This window comes from Lissotriton vulgaris, chromosome 11, assembly GCF_964263255.1.
Source record: "Lissotriton vulgaris chromosome 11, aLisVul1.2, whole genome shotgun sequence".
In the NCBI taxonomy this organism is placed as follows: Eukaryota; Metazoa; Chordata; class Amphibia; order Caudata; family Salamandridae; genus Lissotriton; species Lissotriton vulgaris.
Window position 1 is genome coordinate 1,010,853,823 of NC_141699.1, and position 24,216 is coordinate 1,010,878,038.

A 24,216-nucleotide genomic window follows, 5' to 3' on the forward strand; every position below is an offset into this window, starting at 1 on the left:
TCTGGAGAATTCACTTGTAGGTTCCTAAGTAATTAATACCTTTTCCGTAAACTGAGGATTTTCTTATTCCCACCCTGTTGTACATCAGCCCCTGGGTAACCATTGCTCAGATTGAGACACTCTTGCTCATAAAATGGTGCTTTCAGAGTGTTTAGAGAAGTGGGACCCCCGCCTTATAGTTCTTTGAAGTCACTATGTGTTTGCTAACCAATGTATACAGGCTACTGTTGGAGACAAGGTGTAGAGCAGTTCTTCAGAACTTTTGGTAAGCACACTTTGAGAAAAAAAACACACCTGGCCCTGATATCTTTTACCATAAATAATGACTAACACTTATTCAGTGCAAGGCATAATTTCATATTCTGTGAACCACAATATAAACAAATATTGCTCTACCTTCTGTGGACTGCCACCTCAGACAATATACCTGTCTTTAGTACCTACACTTCCTCTGCATCCTGCAGTTTATGGGGAGGATACTATAAAAGTGGAGAACTTGGGACACATTTTCGTAGAAAAACCATGCTGTGAGGATGAACGGTATGGAGTGGACTTGCAGACAGCTTGATTCTTTACTCTGAAATAATGATGGTGAGCCATCTGCCTATTATGCCATACAGAAACAATTCAATTTGAAAGCGGGGTAAAGTATGTACACAAATATATACCTACTCATAATCCAGACACTTGTTGTGTTGGGACATGGAACTTCCCAACATACGAAGCAAGTGAAGGGGGAAAAAGCAGAGGAATCTGTCACACATAACCCAACTGGTATTGGCCATAAACTGATGGGGGAGATAATAAAAGGATCCGAGGCCTAGACCTCGTGTTCACAAAGTGAACTACATTGGTATCGGTTCTGTGTTCTTGTGCCGCGTGTGTGCTTCCTGGTTCAGGCCGTGCTTGTTATTTAACAAATTCGCAACAAGCAGGAGTTTTGCTTACCCACCCATGCACTCAATCTGGTCTTGGTGCTCACCTACAATACGCCGCCTCCCGCTGGTGCTGCCTGTGCCATATGCCTCATCGTTAACTGCAGCCGGGAGTACTCCTGTCTGCTTCCCATCCTCGCTGGACACCTCCTGGTTGGTCCCACCCACAGCACTCTTCTCTGCCTCCATCATCCCCGTGTCCCAGACATGCTGCTGCGGCCCTTTTGTCTCCTGCACAAGGCAGTCAGCCAAGAGGGCCCATCTGATTTTTCCCTGCACATGACCCTGCACAGGCAAGTCTCTTTTTGTCTTCTATGCTGAGGAACTTTTTTTGTGCCTGAAAATATTAGGGTGAGAACCAGCCCAACCTCTGTTTTTGCTGCTGCTGCCCCCTTAAGAAAAGAAAAAGGTTGTGGCTTCTGGTGAGGGTGTCTCTGGGACCCAACTCCCCTATCCCCTACATATGACTTTCGCCTGGTGGTGGTTTTTCCCATCACAAGTTGCATAGCTCATACTTTTTCTACACCTCCTTACTTCTGCACAGTCAGCTACCTGCTCGACCTAGGATGGCCTCAGTACCCACCCTTGAACCTTTCATTGTGGAAGATCCCCCATCTGCGAAGGCAGCATGATGAAAAGTCTGGGTAGAGAGCAGTGCTTGAAATGGAAAAATAGAAGTGCAGGTTCTCTGTAGCAGAGTACCTGCTTGTTTCTGAGAAGTGCCGGTACTCTCCAATTAAAAGTATAGCATTTATCTTGAGAAAAATTGCCGGTACTCTGTACCCGACAGTACAGGCCCATTTAAAGCACTGGTAGAGAGACTTTAACCGCATCGCTGCGGCGGTTATTTTTGCGCTACGCTGCTTTTTTGCAAAAGCCGCGTTACATGACGAGCTCAGCTCGTCATCCGCACACGCCCACCGTGGCTGATGACGAGCTGAGCTCGTCATCAGCATCGAAGGGGTTAATACTATTTTGCTGTAGTAGCCTTGGCAAATGACCGCAGATTCCCGATGCTCCTGCGTCTCGGGGGCCACCATTCACAAGCTAGGGAAATCAGTAATGGAGGCCAGCCCATCATTTACATTCACTACTCTTAAATGAGCCTTTTGCAAATCCTGACTATGAACAATTCCTCCTATGCCGAGACAGGCAGCTTCCTGAGGAATCAGTGGACACTTTAATCACGACTAAAAGCACTTGTTAGCACCTGCACGCTGCCCGACACCGATGATGAGATTTACGCTCAGTTCATACAGAGTTGCGAATCTGTCAAACTAAGGGAGAATATTCTCCAGGTCCCGGGGCTGTCCATAGCTGAAATACTCATGATGAGGTGGTTAAAGGACCTCTCTAAAGTGTGTGCTGCGCACATGGAAGCGGCTCTCCAACAACAAGTAAAGACTGAGCCTGACGGCTATGGGAGCAGAAAAAAGTAGCCTCGCCTCAAGCCTACTACGGGTTCCAAGGTGTGTTACGTGTGCGGAGGACCCTTCCCTCATCATGGGTCTTAACCTGTCCAGTGCAAGAGATGTACAGCATACAATAGACTACAAAATGTTGCCAAACTATGCCGCTCCTCTGCCTGTCAAAAGGTGCAAAAACCCAAATCAGTCAACGTCATACAGACACCTGAGGCCCCAGATGAAGAAGACATGGATGATGATGTTGTGGAGGAGGCAGTACATGTCATACATGCTATGCAGCCAGGAGAGTACTCTCAATGGTGCATTCCTAAATACAAAGTCCTCGTATCGGGCCACCAAGTCCTGGTCCTGAATGACACAGGGGCTTCGATAAACATTCTTGCGCAGTCTCTACTGAAATTGAGGCGGAAGTGAGTGGTTCGAGATGATTCTCGAAGATGGATCTCCGAGCAGGATACCATCAACTGTTGCTACCTCTAGAATCCAGAGCCATCACTGCTTTCTCCCCACACGTGGGTCTAAGGAGATACAAATGCTTCATTTTCGAGGTATCAAGTGCGGTTGAAGTCTTTCAAGATACCGTCAGGGGCATGTTGGCTGGTCTTGAAGGGGTCATCAATGGTATTAATGACATACTACTGCATGTTCCAACCATCAAACAGCTTCTTGACAGGCTCAAGGCAACATTCAGGTGACTGCAGAACAGTGGACTCACCCTGCAACGTAAAAAGTGTTCCTTTCTCTAAAAACAAATTGCTTTCTTTGGCTATCGTTTCTCTGAACATGGGGTCATGCCGGATCACGCAAAGGTTCTGGCTATTCAGACAGCTCCAGCACCAACAAGCGTTACAGGCATCCTCAGCTTCTTGGGGATTGTCACATACTGTGGCCAATTCATTCAAAACTTGACCACACTCACAGCTCCTCTTCGAGAACTGGCTATAGCAAATGCAGTTTGGGGATGGGGGCCTGACCAAGAGTATGTGTTCCAAGTGACAAAACAAGCTCTGTCTGCACAAAACATGCTGGCTTACTTTGACCTTCGCAATGAATCAGAAATATCCATGGGCACCAGCTCTACTGGCCTGGGGGCAGTGCTCTCTCAAAAACAGGACAATGGTGAATGGCTCCCTTGGAGTACACTATTCGTGCTCTAACATATATGGAGACGCATTACTCTCATATTGAGAAGGAAGCTATTGTGGTCCACTGGGGTGTCGCCATTTTCACCTTAACGGCCAACTGTTTGTAGTTCACATGGACCCCAAGCCACTGATACCTGTATTCACAGGATGCTCATCAAAACCACCTCCCAGGATCGAGAAATGGATCCTTCAGTTACAGGGATACAATTTCACAGTAGTGTGTCATCCAGAGTCTCAAAACCCAGCTGACTATCTCTCCAGGCACGTGAGACCAGTCATTGTCGGTAAAGAATCAGATGCCGAAGATGTGCAGGAGTACGTGTGATTGACGGTAGAGTGATCCAGTCCTCTGCCAACCTCTCTGGATGACATAGTACCAGCTACCCCGTTAGATGACTGTTTTCAGTTAGCAATATCAGCAATGGTTTCTGGAAACTGCCACACCCTCACTCACAATGCCTCTCACAGAACAGATGATGCCCGATTGACATTGTCGTCACCACAAAATGTCCAGCATGAACTTACTGTTTCTCCTAAAGGGAGTCTATTAAGAGGTCCTCGATTGGTAATTCCGGCATCACTGCGAAAACAGGTGGTCAATCTAGACCACTATGCACATCAAAGTGTGCTGAAGGTGAAGTCCAGGCTCTGATACAAGGTCTGGTTCCCTGTTTTAAATGACCGGATGGAATGCACTGTGAGAGACAATGATCCATATGCCAAGCTGCTGTCCCGGCAGATCCACCAGCACCTCTCATCACTGAATCCATTCCCCTCATTCCTTGGCACAGAGTGAGTGCTGATTTTGTAAGCCTGCCTGATGGCCAACACATGTTGGTAATATTAGACGATTTCTCAACATGCCCGGATTTTATATTCTAGAGTCAATGACTGCCGGCCAGACCATAGCCATGATATTTAACACCAACCACTACATGATCACCAACTTTCAAGTATTAAATCTAGCTATGTAAATAACAAAACCATAAATGTTACAGTGGCCAGCATGGAGACTAGAAAGAAAGAAGCGCAGTACAGAGGCAAAGCACCAGGAAAGCAGAAGAGTACTCAAGTAGGGGTCAGTTTCTCTGTGTCCACCCCACCTTCCCAGGAGGGAGTCAACCCCCAAACCTTTCATCAGTTTGGAGAAAGCCTCTCCTTCTGACCTGATCAATAAGGACATAGGCTGCAACAAGGTAATTGGGGTATCTTGTGGGTCTGTTGTCATTTCTGCACCCTTTACCCTAAGCAGCCTAGTGTTTTGAGGAATTTACAAGTATGGATTTCAGAAGTTCAACAACTTGCTGGGATGACCTTCACAAGCACATGTAGGTGATGTGACAACAATATCATCACTGAGTTTTTGGTCCCAACAGTACACCAGAAACCACCTCTACTGGCTTGCTACACAGTTCTGAAAGTATACATTTTTCGTGTCACCTATTTTGTCGGAAAACACGTTTTAGGAAGCCTCACATATCTAATCTCGAAGACCAGTGTCACCTCTCCTTAATTTCCTGACACGCAAACACGAATTGAGGCAGATCTGGCCTGCTATGAGTAGTTGATGATCAGTTTCGTTGCATCAATGTACTAATTTTTTGTCAGAATACCTTGTCTGACAGCAAACGAGAAAAGAGAATGTTTTTTGGAAACTATTAATTGAATATTCATTTTAAATGGGATTAAAGAAATAGTCAAATTACTGTTGTAATGTAAGTAATTAAAATAATGTGAATACATCATTAGTTGCCCAGCTGTCTAGCGATATGGTTCAGTGACTTAAATGCTTACAGTAATGAGATGCAGGACAGGAGTTTAATATCTGGCAAAAGCCACAACATCCTCCCAAGTTCAGCTAATTGAGTAGTACTATAGCTGGACAGCTGTTAATAAGCACTTAGAGGCGCAGTATGGAGCAACAGATAAAACATATTGGGCCATATTTATCAAAGTGTTGAGTTGGGATGTATGACGTTACAATGCATACTTTTACAACGCCTACCTTTACAACGCAATGTTTACACCGCAACATCCATTACAACGCATACCATTACAACGCATGCCATTACAACTAATTCTTTGAAACTACCTTTACAACACATTCCACTACAACGTATACTACATTTACAACGCATACCATTATAACGCATAACATTACATTGCATGTAAGGTAAGTATTGGATAGTGTAGGGGTAAAAATTACTATTCTAACTCCAGGGGGTGCAACAGTAGGGTAGGTGTTGGATAGTGTAGGGTATTAAAATTACTATTCTAACTCCAGGGGGTGCAACAGTAGGGTAAGTGTTGGATAGTGCAGGGGTAAAAATTACTATTCTAACTCCAGGGGGTGCAACAGTAGGGTAAGTGTTGGATAGTGTAAGGGTACTATGTGTTGTAATGCTATGTGTTGTAATGGTATGCGTTGTAATGACTGTGTTGTAATGGCATGCGTTGTAGTGGTGTGCGTTGTAGTGTCATGCGTTGTAATGGTTGCGTTGTAAATGCATGCGTTGTGATGGATGTTGCGTTGTAAAAGTTTCGTTGTAATGGTAGTGCGGTGTAAAAGTTTCGTTGTAAAGGTTGTTTCCCGTTGAGTTGACCTACCTTCACAAAAGGTAATGCAAGAACAGTCTAACACTGAAGTAAGATTAACCAAGCCATGCAAGGTCAGCACTGCGGAGCTTGGTAAATCTGGTGCAATGCAAGGCAGCGCAAGTCTCTGTCTTGTGTTACTTTGCCCTAAGAAGGCATCCCATGGTTGGAGCAATAGTGTTCCCACGCATCCACCCATGGAATTTGCTGCATTCCCAGATTTACCGTGCGTAGACCTGGGAATGTGTCAACAGGCTACTTTTTCCCAGGGTAGGTGTAACAAGGAGACATATCTTTATTTCTCCTCGTTTTTGCCTCTCTCTATGTGTGCTGTATTCTGCAGAACACGCAGAAAGAGAAAAAAGACTCAGATGATTGTTAAAGTGTAGGAAGGTGCCCTTTCCTGCGCAAAACAACCTTGCCTACAACGTAGACACCCTTGCACCATGACGCAAGGGTGGCTGCATTGATGGTAGGCAGCGAAAAGTGCATCAGCGCAAGGAGAGTGTGGGAATGCTTAATATAATGTTAAATATGTCACATTCCTGCCCTCTCCCTTTCACGCAGCGCACCAAGTTGTCTTGCTGCATTGCGTGAAATATTGAGAAATCTGGTCTATTATTTTTAGAGAAAGTTATATATATTATTTTTAGAGGAATTAACCTCTTCAATGCTCATGACGAGCTGAGCTCGTCATGAGCCATGGCGCTCCGGTGAATCATGACGAGCTGAGCTCGTCATGGCCCGTGGAACGCTCACACGCGGGGATAAATCCCCCGCTGTGCTGAACGTTCCATGGAGCCAATGCACCTGTGACGAGATGAGCTTGTCATGAGCACAGGAGCACTGTAGCTCATGACGAGCTCAGCTCGTCATGAGCATGCGGGCGCTGTGCGCGCCCCCTCCCCCCCAGCACAGCGCAGGATTAACCCCCACAGCGAAGGGGCTAAAGCTGCAGTGAGAAGTAAAAACTAAGGGCCTCCTTTATGAAAAGTGACGCATTGCAACGTGAAAACAGCGAAGCGTCACTTTTCATTGCGCCCTCCTTGCGACTTGCTGGATGCGTCATACTTACAGTATGACACATTATATCGCAAGGAGTTACAGATACGTCAGTATTTTTGATGTATCTGTAGACGCAAAAATGACGCATTGCTGGAGTGTGTGACAAAAGTAACGCAACTCCAGTAATGGGTCATCTAACATGGGCAAATTCCATGTGAAATGTGCCTGCGTCAGTCTTACGCCTGCTGTGAGGCAGGCGTAAGATATTAACGCATTTGCGTCCTAGAAGTGGCGCAGTGAAATCTCATAGATTTCACTGCGTCACTTCTACGAGGCTTACTTGCGTCAGAACTCCCACCTGCATACATTATACCTGGCGCAGGTACAATGTGGCGCAGGGGTTTACAAAGTGACGCATCTACCTAGATGCGTCACTTTGTAAATATGACGCAACATGGCACATTTTTTACCCTGCGGGTGCATCACAAAAAGTGACGCACCGACGGCCCAAATGTGACGCAAGGGCCCATAAATAAGCCCCTAAATGTGGGAGTGGTTCCCCACATTTCTGCTGATACACCCCCATGATGCCCCTTACCAGATGGTTCTCGTCAAACCCTGCCTGCCCACCTCCCCTAGTCCAGCTCTGCTGAGATATTATTAAAGTAGTGGCGATGTCTGAGAGACGGCGCAGTAGTCACAAGCTGAATAAGTGGGGTGAGTGATCACTGTATCATAATCGGAATATTGCATGGGAAATAATATTTAATCCACTACATCGACCTGCAACTAAATTAAGTTAGAATACACTTAGGGGCAGATTTACAAGCCCCTTGCGCCTCTTTTACGCCGCCGTTGCGTCACTTTTGTGACACAACGGCGGAGCAAAAGATGCGCCATGGTGCAGGATATTTACAACGTGGCGCATCTGGGAGATGAGTCATGTTGTAAAGCCCTGCGTCAGAAGGAGGCGTTCTGGCGCAGGGGGGGGGGGCGGGGGGTGGCAGGAACGCTTCCTAAAAGTGGCTGAGTGAAATCTACAAGATTTCATTCAGTCACTTTGGGGCCCATGCTGCGTCAAAACCCTGCGCTTGCTTCAAGCAGGCGTAAGGATTGACGCAGCATTGTAAGAATAGACCCCCCTAGAGCATTGCTGGAGTTGCGTCTTGCTTGCGACGCAACTCCAGCAATGCGCCACTTTTACGGCACAGATGCGTCACACATCTGCGCCGTTTTTGCCCCATGGTGCGCCGCATTGTAAATGCGGCGCATCCATGGTGGCGAAGGCACGGCGCACAATAAGTGGCGCATCCCTGCTGATATGCCACTTATTGTAAATTTGCCCACTACTATTCTTAATTCCACTTATACTTACCTCCCAATGAAAGTATGGGTGGATTTAAGAATATGAGTGAAGTTAAGAATAAGTAAATATATACACAGAAGTTGTGAAGTCCCTAACATGTAAGCATTTTTCAACATTTAAACAGTTTATCTGATGTATTTTTTACAGGTAAAATCCACAACTTGATTTCTAGCGAAGACTTTGGAGCTCTGACAAAGCTTGTGCTCCTGAATGCAATTTATTTCCGTGGGGAATGGAAATATAAATTTCGACCGGAAAACACTCATTTGATGGAATTTACCGAGAAACACGGTTCTGTAACCAAAATACCAACTATGCATCTCCAGCTGAGAACAAAGATTGGTAACTTTCCAACAAGTTTTAAACACTTTAGTGTAGGTTAATATGCTGCCAGTTAACCGCTTTTCTTTTTTTAAATCCTTTTTTAGGAACTTTTTCAGATATGGATGTGAGTTATCAGGTTTTGGAATTACCTTACAAAGGAGAGGCGATCAGTTTAATTCTAGTGCTTCCTGCAGAACGAGTTACCATTGAAGAAATGGAAAAAGTAATTACAGCTGATCTGATAAAAGCCTGGATCTCTGAAATGGAAGAGGAGGAGGTGGAAGTGAGCCTTCCAAGGTGGGCCATAAAGCTTAGTTTCATCTGCTTTGTTCGTTACTCCCTCCTCTTATCTGTGCTCTTAGACAGCATTACAATGACATAACTGCTTTTGAATTCAGAACATTGGGTCATAGAAGTCATTATCACAGGCCACTGTTTCATTTCACCATAATACATTGTTATGATCCTTCGACACTTTTTTTCCAAAATATATAGTTTTCATTTTTGAAAGCTTACATAGCAGGTTATTATGAATTAATGCTTGCATAGTACACACGAAAAAAAAATTAAACTACGAGTAAAATATGATAAAATGTATGCAATTATTTTTGTGCTTCTTTTGGGCTTGTTTTATTTTTGTTGCTTATTTCTAAAATAGGAAGTAATGCATTTTCAGTTGTCAGTATAGAGAGGATCCACATTCACGGGACTAGGATAATTAAGGGGTTTTACTGATGTGTGCTGGTTTGCACGACTGACACAGTGACTGCTGACAAGAGGGTTGCTACTCATTAAGACCCATTAGTTTGGGATTCTTCACCCTGCTTCACCTCTTCATCCTTGATCATCACTATTTGCATTCCTTCATTTGAGCAAACCTCTCCTCTATGGCCCAATCCTCACTCTGACCACCCCGTCAACTCGCTATTGCTCTTCTTCCTGAGCACTCAATTTCAGCCAAATTATGCTGTTTTGTAAAGCGCACAGCTAGTCAAGAGTGTACTGGCACTGGAGCACAGGTATGCATCAAATACACTGAAACCCAAATCAGCGGAGGAGAAAAGCCAACATTTCAGTCTCCTCCAGAAGACATTCTCTGAAGGAAGCATCGGAATGTCCCATGGGAGCTGATTCCAGGCATTACCCGCTAAGAATGAGAACGCTTACGGGGGCCTGACCAAGCAGGCTGCGATAGAGGACATGTTCTGCTGAGGCTCCGTAAATGGGCATGAAACTCGCCCGCCACATCGCGTCGGAACTCGCCGAAAAACGGCACCCAAGTGTATGAATATGGGGAGTATCTGGCGCTGGAAGCTGAGTCCTGTTTTGGTGCGGGCTCTCAGGTAAATGTGACTTTGTTCAACACCAACTCCAGAAACAAGATGGCGAACGTCCGCCTCCGGAGCCCACTCCCGATCAGCTTAGCCCACAACTGGCCGCGAGGCTCCTGCAGCACGACCCACAGGGCAGAGAATTCATTCTGGAAGGGCAGCGTGGCAGCAGGCACCAGTGGAGATTGGCGTAGGGCCTACGGGCTGATCAGTACTGGGCCGGCGGTCGGGACCTGCCCCCTTTCCACGCTGGAACAACACTAACGACATTGAGGGTCTGGATTCACACTGGCCGAAGACACAGGTGAGAAGAGCGACCCGCCACCCCCTACTTGAGGTCAGCGGGCAAGGGGCTCTCTTTCCAGGGTCCCTACCTGAACTCTGGCGGTACTGGTCCTTTGGGGCTGCCTGACCTTTAAATGGCGCCCGTCGGACTTTGCGGTTGACACTGGAGAGGCAGTGAGTTGTGGCACCTGGTCCATCACGGGGAGGTAGGCTGCCGCAAACCGAGACGACCACTGCCACTGGAGGGGCCATCGAACCACCACCCATGTTAGGTTGCTGAGTTGACTCAGGGGCATTCCTGGCCTTAAGATGGCGGCCGCGGAGGCCCAAGCGCCCACGCTGGATCTGCGACCTTGAAGCCTCCTCCTCCCAGGGACAACTGGCGTGCACATGGGATCTCCCGGAACTTAGCCGAAACAGCACGGATTGGAGGGGTGAGAGCATCGAGCGGATGAGGGAGGCCACCTCCTTGTTTACCTTTGCAAACTCTGCCTAAGCAGTGCAGACCAGCCCAACTCGCATGGGAAGCCTTGGGCAGGAGCCTACCACAGTCCCGATCCCTGCATATTGCATGTGGTGGTGAGCGGTGGGTGCGAGTGCAAGGAGAGCGGTCACCCTTAGCAGCGCCTGCCGAGAGTGTGCCGGGTGACTCTGCGGAAGCGGCCCAATTAGATTGGGTGCAGCTTGGGGTCACCAGTGTGCCCAGCTCCTGGCCGCTTGCTCTTTCCACCTCTCTGCCCGATCGTCAGCACCCTTAACATCGCTTCACCCCAGAGGGGAGGACAGGCTGTGAGTGGGCGACCCAATGCTGGGATCGTCTGTAGGAGCCTCCGCTTTCTCCCCTTGGCATTTCCTCCTTGCCCTCCCCTCCAGCACACTCCCCCACTGCAGGTGGCGGCCATTCCCGGAGGACCATTCGGATCACCCACGGCATGCCACGCAGACAGGGGATTCCGCTGTGCTCGGCCCAGACACACAGGACGCTGGCTTACTGAGCTTCCTCGCAAATAGTATAATGGGGAAACCGAAGGCTACACATACCACAACAGTGCCAGAGACCGCACCAGAAAACCTCACTCATACCCGCTCCTCGTCTAAGGCAGCTGCAGCGTCACCGGACCAATCCCTATCGGACAAACTGGATTAAGTACTGGCAGTCATCGAGCATTCCTGGGTGTCCATGGAGGAAAGGCTAGGTACTCTGACAACTGACATCAACCTTCTCCGGGATGATCATTGCAAACTGGCTGACAAAGTGGTGGATGGTGAGAAGGTCCTGGCCACCGTGGAGCCCTCAGTCAAAGCGCATCAAGAGACACTACAAACCCTCCTAGGACGCATGACCACCATGGAGGAGTGTGTTGATGACCAGGAAGGACGCTCAAGGCAATGCAACATTCGCGTGCTGGGGCTCCCGAAAGGTATTGAAGGCACTAACCCGGTGGAATACATGGAAATGTGGATGAAATCCTTCACTCCGGGTGTTGATCGTACTGCTTTTTTCTCCATTGAAAGAGCCCATCGTGTCACAGCATGCTGGCCCCCGCCCGGTGCCCAGTCCCAGCCAATGTTTGCGAAATTCCTGCACTTTAGGGACCGAGATGCAGTTCTCAGGGCAGATCAAGGCTGTTCAATGGCAAAAATCATCTTTCCTGGAGGTGAAGTGCCGCCTGTGGGCAGAAAACATACAATATTCCCTGCTATTCCCGGCACAGCTCAAAATTATCCACAATGGCTCCACCATCACCTTCACAGACGCTGAGAAGGCCCATGAATGGGCGGATCAATATTGCACGTAGCGTCCCGGCGGAGAGGCCGCACATGCTCGGAGATTGAGGGCGCCACGTTCCAAGAGACACTGCTCGCGACAGCTACGCAGCGGGAGGGATACTGCAGCACTGTCCCACTCCCTGGAATCACCCGACCTGGAACAAATCATACAGGAACGTAGGAAAGCCCTACAAGCTGTAGCGAAGCTTCAGCCTTCCTCTCCCGCAGAGGACATGGACCGGGCTCCACACCTCTTTTCATCGGATGGAGATGACAACAGCAAGAAGAAGCAATCCAGGATGGACTCGATCACCCCGCCCCCTGGTCACCCTCAGACCACCAACACTATGATCTGACCTGGACACTAGCAGACTATAAGAGTGGGGTATCCTTGCCAGCAGAAACATGGTACAACACACAGTTGCACTGCCAGCACAGCACCTACATGGTCTTATCACAGGCCAGCTGATGCGCAACGATCATACAAATGACCTCACGGAGAACCACCTCGTAGACATGTAGCACCACCCCCAAATAATTTTAAAAGCTCTCTTCTTATATGAGAGTCAGTTTGAACATATTGCTACCAATGGTAGGTCCCCGGAATTGGGTTTGCTTCCCTACCACAGTTATCCCCATCATGTTATCACATTACCTTACACAGTGTCACTAACTCTACACCCTCAGAAGGCCGCGGTAACACTCGGCCGGCGTAGGCGCTGGGGGAGGGGAGAATGAGCCAAGATTCGGTACTGGACGTCACGGTCCCTCACCCTTACCCAAATCCTTTTATTTCTCAATGGCACATAAAGGCACCATTACTACCCTCACGCCTAACGTGCGAGGCATGCATACAGTACACCTACATAAAGCTCCAGAAGGTGCAGATTGCGCTATTACAGGAGACCCACCTGACAGCAGGGGAATTGCCGAAACTATATAGGCGCTGGCGCGGTGTCTTGTGTGCTACCACATTCTCAGCCTATGCACTGGAGACTCTTATTTGGGTGTGTCCAGGGATCCCATACCAGGAGCAGTCTAGAACAATTGATCCCGATGGGCATTATACCCTTCTGCAGGGGCTCCTAGATGGTCGGCAGGTGGTCTTGGGGAGTTTTTATGCGTCTAATGCGGACCAGTGTAATTTCGGGGACACACTCTCGCTGCCGCTTTGCTCATAGGTGGGAGGGGATTACAATTGTGTGCAAAACACGTAATTGGACAGATCTTACCCCCCCTCCCAACATCCCCAATAGTAGTGCAAGCCAAATGATTTGCGGCATGGGCAGCCCACTAGTCACTAAGGGATGCCAGGTGCTCTAAGTACCCGACCACACAGCTTTATTTGTTTCACTCCATACCACACGACCTTAAAGTCTGGCTCGACAGCTTCTTGTGTCCCCCCCCATCCTCTCCACCATTCTAGAGGCTGACTATCTCGGCAAGGTCCTGTCCGATCATGATGCCCACCGATCACTCTTGCTTTCCGCCCCCCCGACCACCGGTACCCACTTGGTATTTGCCCACGGACTGCCTGGAAGACCCAATCTTCCGACTGACACAAGCAGAACACATACAGCATTATTCCGTGAGAACACATGCACAACCACCACTCGAGCCGCAGAATGGAAAGCCTTTAAAGTGGTCATGAAGGGCACCTGCATTCAACATATCACAGGGGTACATCATATCCTAGAGCGTGCATTCAAGAAACAGAACATGCACTGGCCACACTCACACGCGCAGCTGACAAAAATACAGCCACACCTGCCCAAGTAGCAGAAGCCAAAAACACATATATAGAGGCACTAGCAGATCTCCGCCGATATAATTTTAGGGCGTACGCGGTGCAGGTACACAGGGAAGGTGACAGAGCGGGTCACAACGATCTGTACCGAGCAGGACACCCTAATACACTCACAGGCAACAACCTAGATGCATTTCGATGGCACTACACACAGTTAAACACAGCCCCGGTCCTGGTGGATGAGGAGTGACTCACCCGGTTACTGACCAAATACCCTTTGACCAGCATAGCGTGTAGTGACACAACCAAGTTGGATGAGCCCATAGCTGCAGCTGAGGTCAAACAGGCACTACACACTTTTGCTACCTGTAAGGCTCCTGGGCCAGATGGCCTCCCGCTGGAATTTTACCGCCTGTTTGCAACACAGTTGGTCCCGCATTTGGTAATGCAGTTTCAGGCCCCCCTGGACGAAGGCCAACTGCCACAATCCATGTGTGAGTCGGTTATAGTCTCCCTCCTCAAGCCAGCAAGGACCCGCAGCAAATGAGCTCCTATCGCCCATCGCCATATTACCGGCGGATTACAAGATTTATGGGAAGGTACTAGCAGATAGATATGCCACAGTCCTCCCAAAACTGACCCATCGAGAACAGTGTGGGTTTGTGCCGTGCCGAAATACCTCCTTCAACATCTGACACCTGTTTCACGTTCAGGACCAGATCAGAGACCGCTTTCTCCGTGCAGCGTGCCGGGTCCTGGACCTGGAAAAGGCCTTTGATACTCTCTTATGGCCACACCTCTTCAAAGTTCTACACCGGATGGGAGCAGGACCCCGCCTACTTGCATACACTAAGTTCATCTACTCCGCAGTAACCTTTAGGGTGCGACTCGTGCGACTCGTGCCCCTTATATAGCCATTGTTCCCAATACTCAGGGTACACCCTAGGGCTGCCCGCTCTCTCCATTGCTCTTCGCCATGGCGATGGAGTCGCTGGCAGTCCATATTCGCAAAGAGAGCGGGTGCTAGGGTATTCCCATCGTGGACACCATCCATGCAGTATCGTTATACGCTGATGACATGCTCATCTATATCCGCAATGTCGCATCTGAGCTCACCCCCATATTTCACTTGCTACAAGAATTTGAGGCAGTGGCGGGTCTCAAAGAGAGTTTGTCTAAATCAATGGTATATCCTCTCGTTAGTGGTCTTCCTCCCCGTCCGTTACGACTAGGTGGCATCAATGTCTCATGGAGCCCTCAAGCAGTGCGGTACGTGGGTGTTCACTTATTACACACACCGCAAGACCTTTATGAAGGGAACTATCGCAGGGTAATTGCTGGTATCACGTCTTCCGTGCACTTCTGGAAAGATCTCCCCCTTGCTGTCATTGGCAAAATCGAAGTGGCCAAAATGATATTGGTTCCGCGATTGCCATACTACTTTGCTAACCTTCCGGTGATCCCTCCACGCCTCCTCTTCCGCGAGCTGGACACCCTTCCCGGTACTCTTATCTGGGGCTCTGGCCTTAGGAGAATTGTCCCTGCTAAGCTCCAGCTGCCCATGAATCAGGGGGGCTGGGACCTCCTTCCTTTGAGGCCTATTTCCTCGCAACCCAGCTTCAGTGGGTTTCGAAATGGACAGCGGGCTGCACGCTGGGGGAAACGAGCACAGCTGCCGGGCTCACTTCAACCCCAACCATTCTTCGCATTCTATTACCTGAGGCAGAGCCATTACGTGACCAGTCCCTCCAGATGACGGTGGCACAAGCCTGTCTGATACGTATTTACCGACTGAACCGCGAAGCGCCCATGTACTCCCCCGTCCTGCCGCTGGTGGGGTTCCCTAGAGGCCGGGCACATTACACTGAGCGGGCGCTCCCTGTCTGGTAGGCACTATTTGAATGGACAATTGCAGATGTTCGCCGAACTGGCAGCAGATATGGAGATTCCCAGGGGGCAATTTCTTTTACATTGCCAACTGCTAGAAGACTCTTGTAGAATGTGACACACAATAGACACCGAGCCCCTCACACACCCGCTAATACACACATTGCTACAGATAGGCCCAGGGCTTCACTTGGATATACAAAGCGGTGCAGGCTCTAAAACCAATCACCCTTGTGCCCCTTCGGGATAAATAGGAAGCTCAGTTTCGGAGGCCACTGCATGACAGGGAATGGAACCGTGCATTAGATTTCCCCAAAAAAGTGTCCTGCAACTATCATTTTAAAAGCATACAACTTCACATACTACATCTCGCCTATCTGATGCCTGAGAAGGTTCAACAGTATTACCCAGACATGCCCTTTACATGCCCCAGATGCCCTATGCCTGCATCATCCTTTCTCCACATGTCTGTGATTGTCCAACGCTCTGCGCTGATTGGACCTGAGTCCACGCTGCACTCATCACAGTCACAGGCCTTACTGACATTCACACATGGGAGGCCTGCGCACTGGGCATACACAAGCACCTTAAGTCTCTGAAAGTAGAGACGTGTTTTGCATCTCTGATGCTGCTTCTAGCCAAACGGTGTATAGCAATGCTCTGAAGGGTGCCGGGGGACCCCTGCTAGGAGCCTGGTGGGGGATGGTCAACAAATGGGGTGCCGCAGAAGAGGAGGTGCTCCGTTTGAAGAACTTAAAGTTATCCTCAAGCACCCCATATCCATGTCATGGGCTATCCTACTACACTCCTTTACACAGGAAGCGACGTAGGTGCAATCGTCCCAGAGCGCCCGCTCCCCCACAACGGATGCACACACTGAGGTTATCCACTTCATATCCTTTGCAGAATAGGCACCTAATGGGTCAGGGATAGTAGTCCAGGGCATACGGTCCATATATCACTTCCAGTCTGGTGCCTCTGCCCTCCCTCTCAGCGCCGCGCAATAGGTAGCTCAGTCAGGATACACTAACCTGCTGGCCTCTATTATGTGACATCACTATAGACACAGTGCACCCCAGTTCTACCCCGCAGTTTGAAGAGTTCAGATCTCTCTTCCCAGCATAGCAACAACTCATCTACAGGGCTAGCGCTGAGAGCTCACGCCCGGTTACCAGTACAGGCCATAGACCACCTCTCTTGGACACTTGCTCTTTACCCTATGCCTCCCCACATCAGTGATGCTACCTACTGAAATGATGCATGGGTCATATACTGCGACATGGTTATAAATAACGCCATGAAGTCCAACTCGCATGATGTCTGTTTCTGATATATCTGATAAATATGAACTGTATTATGCAATGAAATGCTAATAAAAACGATTTTACAAAAAAAGAATGAGAAGACTTACTTCCCTTACTCATATGCTTAATGCAAGCCACTACCAGCAAAGCGGCAGATGCTGAACGCATTGATTTGGTAGGGCAATAGGACAGTAACCTCTGTGAAAGATAGCCAGGGCTGGCCTGAAACACTGCTCTATGGACCTGTTAAAAAGATTTAAACAGAATCCCTTTTCCTAATGGGTAACTCTTAGACCTGGCATCTTTTAGTGTGCTTTCCCCTGACTTTTTGCTTTCCGACATCCTGTTTTGACTATGTGCTGAACTTTGTTTTTGCTCGCTTTAGATTCAGACAGACCATAGGCCCCTCCGATGATTAATGCAGATGAGGGGTGAGAATCCTCAACTGATAAGGTTGTCCATCTCCCTAGAGGGAATGGACTTTACGGTGGATCGGAGAATGGCTTGGGGACCATGCTTTCACAGCTAAACAAAGAGGGCCTAGATCAACCTGTAGCCTTCATTAGCAGGAGGTTGCTTCCAGGGAACAGAGGTGGAGCCCAATAGAAAGGGAAGCTGTGCTGTGATCTGGGCACTGAAGAAGCTAAGACGCTACTTGTTTGGTACTCACTTCACTTTCACTTTAATTAGTCTTTATTCGATATATTTCAATCATAAAAGACATTTTACAAAGAAAAAATTTGTTGTTTTTAGTCCCACCCCCTCCCCCCAACCCCACAGAGGTACAGGATCCACAATGATTTAATACAATAAAAAACAAGATTAAAAGTCTCCCTATCTCATCCTATTTACATTTTTACATAGTCTTAAAATATCTGTTAAAATAAAGGAAAATAATTCTTTTCTTTAAAAAAGAATTTAAAAAGCTAAATTCATTAGTACCAAAATACAAAAATAACAGTTACTTATACAGCGTACATAATTAGTCATTAATTGATACAGATTGCCAATTCAAATAAGCACAAACAATAACGACAGACAGTAGCAATCCTACAGTTACTCCAGACTCATTTTGCGTGCCCGAATTATCCACATCCAGTGGAGGAATTTTGCCATGGCTATAACAACGGGCTGAGAGGTGTCTGTTCTTAAAATCCTAACAGCCTCGTTTGCTGTTCTTAAGCCTAACTGGATGCAAATTGGTTTTAGCCATGAACATCTAGGCATTCTATATTCGGGACATGCAAACAACATATGTCCAATGTTTTCATTATGATCCGGACAGAAAGGGCACCTTGAGGATTGTACCTTATTCCACTTCGCTGTTAGGGCATTCAAAGGTAGTGTCCCCACCCTCAGCTGATGGTACCTCTTCCGGTCCCCTGGGACCGTGATCCAGTCCCGATAGGATTCTAGGGCCGGAGTGTGCTTGAGCTCTAAGTAATCGTAAGTAAAGGAACGATCAATATGATTCCTAAAACACTTAATCTCTAGCATGCACCAATAAAGCTCGCGGAGTGTCTTTTTAGGTGGAAAAACATTATTTAGGGGATCATCCCACAAATGAGATAACCCAAGTGCCCTATATAAGAGTTTAACTTCTCTCATCCAGACTATCTAACAGCCAGTATCCAGGGTTCTCACTTCTAGGAAGCCTTGGGCATATTGGGAGAGTTCTGGGGTTACCCATAACCTTCTCCAGTAGGCCACTGTTCTATAACTAGCCAAATCCATAAAACTATAAAATCCCAAATCATAATTTAAAGGTATCAATGGGGTTGACATAGGTAAGCCAGTAATGTTGCAGAGAAATTTGTTCTGTGCTACCGTCAACTTAGTAAGGTTACTGGACCCCCAGAGTTCAGCTCCATAAAGAACTGCTGCTCCAACCTTAGCATTGTAGATTTTTAGGACAGGTCTAATTGGTTTAGAATGAGATGAAAAGAGCTCCTTAGTGAGAGCACCTGTCAATTGAGCATGTTTTGTGGCTAGCTCATTAGTGTGCTGTTTCCAGTCTAGGTTGTAGGACAAATTAATACCGAGGTACTTAAAGACCTGGGTCTGTTCAAGCTGGACCCCGTCCATAGTAACTCTACCTCTAATGTGTCTCCGTTTATGCATAACCATGAATTTTGTTTTGCTTGTATTAATAACAAGTCCATGATCTGTGCAAAACGATTCAAAAACCCCAATGGCCCTCTGGAGTCCCTGCTGGGTCTTAGATATCAGCAGGGTGTCATCCGCAAACATCAACAGGGGGATCAGTCTTCCTGCCAACTTTGGGGCATCTGTGGGCTGATGTTCAAAGTACCTGATCACCCTGTTGATGTATAGCGAGAAAAGCGTTGGTGTGAGTACGCATCCTTGGCGTACTCCCCTCGCGATGGGGAATTTCTCAGTGACACTGCCTTGCTGATTCCACCGTACTTGTGCAAAGTTATTTTCATGCATTCTGATCAATAAGGACAGAATTTCTTTTGGGATACCCTGTTCTTGTAGGATATTCCACAGCTTGTGGCGGGGAACTAAATCAAAGGCTGATTTTAAATCAACAAAAGCTGCAAAAAGCATCCCACCCCCTAGTAAAACTACGCGCCAATATAATAAAACAAATCTAAAGACTTGGTCAATGGTACTAGTATGGCTACGAAAGCCAGCCTGTAGGGGTGACAATATATCCTGGTCGTCTATCCACCCATGTATTCGCTGTAATAGCAATCTTGCCAATACTTTCTGTATACATGCGATCAGGCTAATAGGCCTATAATTGCCTGGATCCGAGCATGCCCCCTTTTTATAGATGGGGATGATCTCGGCTCCTTTCCAGGTCTCAGGAATAGGCGAGCCCTTTGCAATAGCATTGGCTAACAGCTGGATGTAGGTGGCCCATAGGTCCTTGTCATGCATAAACAAGTCTGCGGGGATAAAGTCTAGGCCCGGTGCTCTGGCTTTAGGTATATTATTCAGTGTTTTTAAGACATCATCTTTAGAGAAGAGTAAGTGGCTCGTTGAGGTATCTACTAGGGCCACACACTCCTCTTCACCACCTTCTTTAACAGCAAACTGGGTAGCATAGTGGGATACCCATGCTTCTGGTGACACATGATTCATGGGTTCTCCTCTTATGGCCCCCCTTCCCCATTTGACAATGTTCCAAAAGGGAGTCATAGATCTTTCCCTACTAGCTGCAAGGATATCCTTCCAATAGCCTTCCTCCCAATCCCTTTTTGCACTAGTTTGCACCTTTTTGTACAAAGTTCGTGCCTCCCTTATCTTGTTTTTATCTTTAGTTTTTACAGCATCTGACAGGGACCTATAGGCAACCCTACAGGTTTTATCATACCACTGATCCTCCTTTTTGGTTGGCCTACGCTGCTTCTTCTTAACTTTTTTAACAAAAAAAGGTTTTAATTTATTAAAAAATTCATCATGGATCCTACTAATTTCAAATATTGGAGTATCCTTATCAGTTATACCCTGAACTTCTCTAATGGCCTGGGTTGTTAAATCCCTCAAGGCTATTATACTTTCCTCAATGGCTGCACAAGTTGACCATCTAATGTGTCTTTGATCATTTGAGAGGTTTATTTGGACATTTTCCCTCTGTTCCTCTTTTGTCACCAGATCAAACAGTTTAAAAGTTAAAATTAATGGGTCATGGTCACTTTCCGCCCTTGACTCAATCCACATGTCAAGAACATTAGCCCAGTTCTCTTTGTTAGTCAAGATGTAATCAATACGACTATGTGTAGTTCCATTAGAGAAGGTAGGGGCGCCCAGTTTGTCTGACCCTGTTCTTCCGTTAGTGGCCCGCAACCCAAACTCGACACATAGGACTTTTAACTGTAAGGCAGCCTCAGACCATTTTTTAATGGGTATCAGGGAGAGCTGAGGGATTTCCCAGATGTAGTCCTCTTCAGTCGTGAGGTCTACATCCTGGTTATCTAGCGGATCAAAACAACAATTAAAATCACCACCAATAATAATGTCAGCATTTAGACAATGTTGTTTCAGTAGGGAGTCCAACTGATCAACCGCCTCAGTAGGTTTACCTCCTGGTAGTCCCCTAGAGTAGATGTTAAATATAAAAAGATCCTTACTGGACGGTCGCTGTAGCTTGACCAACAATATGTCGGAACTATTGGTGCCTATTTGAAGAGCTGATTGATCGTTGTTCTGTTTAATCCATGTCACCAGACCACCTTTGGCCCTTCCCCTTAAACTCGGAGTGGCTGGAATGTAAAAATGTAAATATCCTTGAATTGGATCTGGGTCTAACTGCCAAGTCTCCTGGAGAAGGATTATGTCCTTTGAATCCAGGAAGGTTAGCAAGTCATGTGATGGTATCTTATTTTTTAACCCTGCAACATTCCAGGACACTAAGGTATGCTGGGCAGTGACATTATCATTGGTAGATTTAATACTACTAAGTTGGCCCTCCCTCTGTTGCTGGGTGAGATCATATTCACTTATATTATTCCCAATAACAGCCAGTTCAGGAGATACGTCGTTTTCATTTAACTCATTTTTCTCATTATTATCAACATGGTCAGAGCATTCATTACAATTGTAAACATTATTCATGGCACCAAGGTCACCCTGTATATTAGTTGCATTAATCAAAACATCAATTAATTCAGTATTGAATTGGGTTTCCATTTCCCTGCCAGCTTGATCACCAGTGAGAGTTGTAAAATCTTTAGAATTTCTACCCAGTCAATCACAGTCATTAAGCCCTGATAAGGCTTCATATCTGTTGCCTAAGACCATGCCCCATTCATTCGGAGGAGCCCTTGGGCCTCTGTTGTTTCTAACGGTATTCCACAATGGTCCCGGAGTCCTTGGAAAAGTTACATTCTGTTGCTCCCCGTAAAAAATTTTTAGGGTGAGGGGAACGACAGATCCTGCTCTTCTTTGAGGAGGGTAGATATAGTTTAGGAGATTAGGCAGAACACCTGGGTGGCAAAAAGTCACTATGACACAGTCTCCCTTAAACCTTTTCGGTCGATTTCCAATCCAGGCGACCCTCTTTACGGACTTGATTTCAGATGCAAGCTGATGTTTACCTCCCGGAGCCATTTGCATGTTGCTTGTTAACCAGTGCAATGCCTTGCTAGACAAGGATGCTGGCGTTTCAGATTGTGCATCCGTTGGCGGGGGAACATTGGCCAGCACCAGTACCACTGGGGAGGCTTCTTCAATGAATTGAAGGGGGTCTGTTTCCTGGCAATTTATTGGTTCAATGGTTGTTGGCTTTGGTGCGCCAACAGGATTCAAGGACCGATTGATAGGGTGAGTTTCATTACGAGCTGAGCTTGCTGGGAGCGTTGGACTGCTCTCTTTTTCAATAAAGCTCCTCGCCTTATTCTCGGTTGATTTCACCATTTGTGTCACCAAGGTATTGACCATATCAACCCCTTCCACAGCCTTGGCCTGTAGACCACTCATCCTTTTTACCTCCGCATTCAATTTGTCGATTTTGGCGACTAGAGGCTTGATGATAGTTTTAATTTTGGAGTCAATGATGTCTGCTATCTTCTGGAGCAAATCATCCTCATTATAGCTTTTATCATGATAGCTTTTATCAAGAGCATTGTTATCATCATCATCGGTAGTTTTTGCCTTGTTTTTCCCTGCCGGAGTAGCTTTTTTCCTCCTGTTTCCTGAGCGTAACCCCGTCCGCTTTTGCTGGGTTTTTCTATGTTTTCTCATAGGTCGAGTTTCCTGCTCAGGAGATGAGAGTTCATCAAGGTTGTGAACCAAGGTCTCATGTTCGAGGTCGATAGTAACTTCTGGATCCAGTGGCACTGTATTGGCTACATTGTCCAACATAAGACTGTTCTGGTCATCTGGATTTGGGTTTTGATGGACCGTAATGTCTATTAGATCGATAGAGTCATCAGGCGCTAGAGAAACTGACTGTTGGGGGCTTTGGGTCGGGCTTAATAGCTGTAGGTTGGGGGATTGACTTAGTCCCAATGATTGCCTTCTTTCGTTGTTTATTTTAGCAACAACTTGGAGCATATAGTTGTCTATAGGCTTGGTAATAGTAGGTGACTGTTTTTTTGACATTTTTTTAGACATGTCTAGGGCTACGTTGTTGACTTAACCAGTGTAAAGGAGAGTAGCACACGTACACGCCTGCTCAACAGACCTGCTAAGTCAACTAAAGTTTAGAGACTGCAAAGTACTATATAGTCTTTTACCAATAGTCACTTGTCACTTTTACACAATCACGGGTGATAATCAATTTAGATTAGAGGCAAGCAGTAAGCCACTCACTTTGACAACGCATAGAGGGATTAGAAGAATGAAAGATGTTTTCTTACTTGTTAGGGGGGTTGCCCAGTCCAGTCCCGGCCAGTCTAGGACTGTCTAAGACTGTCCCGCCCTTGTCCCGGGCTTTGCCCGGCATCCCGCGAGACCGGGGTGGCGCGCTATTTCAGCGCCTCCTGGCGCGCAGATGACGCGTGCGCCGCTCGGGATGCTGGGGAGTGTGGTTTCCTTACACCCCTCGTCCCACGCTCCACTCGGCCACCAGGACTCCGAGATGACAAACGAGTCGGGCAGCGGGAGGCGGGAAGGCGCTCTACCGAGGGCTGAAAGTCTCTGGAAAGGCTGGCGGGCGTCAGGGCAAATTGCGGCAACAGCTTGGCAGTATCCGTGAGTGTTCCACCCCTCGACCGGGGTGGCGCGCTATTTCAGCGCCTCCTGGCGCGCATATGATGCGTGCGCCACTCGGGATGCTGGGGAGTGTGGTTTCCTTACACCCCTCATCCCACGCTCCACTCGGCCACCAGGACTCCGAGATGACAAACGAGTCGGGCAGCGGGAGGCGGGAAGGCGCTCTACCGAGGGCTGAAAGTCTCTGGAAAGGCTGGCGGGCGTCAGGGCAAATTGCGGCAACAGCTTGGCAGTATCCGTGAGTGTTCCACCCCTCGACCGGGGTGGCGCGCTATTTCAGCACCTCCTGGCGCGCAGATGACGCGTGCGCCGCTCGGGATGCTGGGGAGTGTGGTTTCCTTACACCCCTCGTCCCACGCTCCACTCGGCCACCAGGACTCCGAGATGACAAACGAGTCGGGCAGCGGGAGG

The 24,216-nt window shown here is 47.6% G+C and overlaps 1 protein-coding gene across 2 annotated transcripts in view; it reads left to right on the forward strand.

The window, feature by feature from the left end:
• Positions 1–24,216, forward strand: part of SERPINI2 (serpin family I member 2) — a 96,642-nt gene that overhangs the window by 27,088 nt on the left and 45,338 nt on the right. For both annotated transcript variants that reach the window (XM_086944331.1, XM_086944332.1), the window contains exons 4-5: positions 8,621–8,815; positions 8,902–9,094. In XM_086944331.1, the coding sequence (XP_086800457.1) occupies positions 8,621–8,815; positions 8,902–9,094 (388 nt within the window). The remainder of the gene's footprint in view (positions 1–8,620; positions 8,816–8,901; positions 9,095–24,216) is intronic.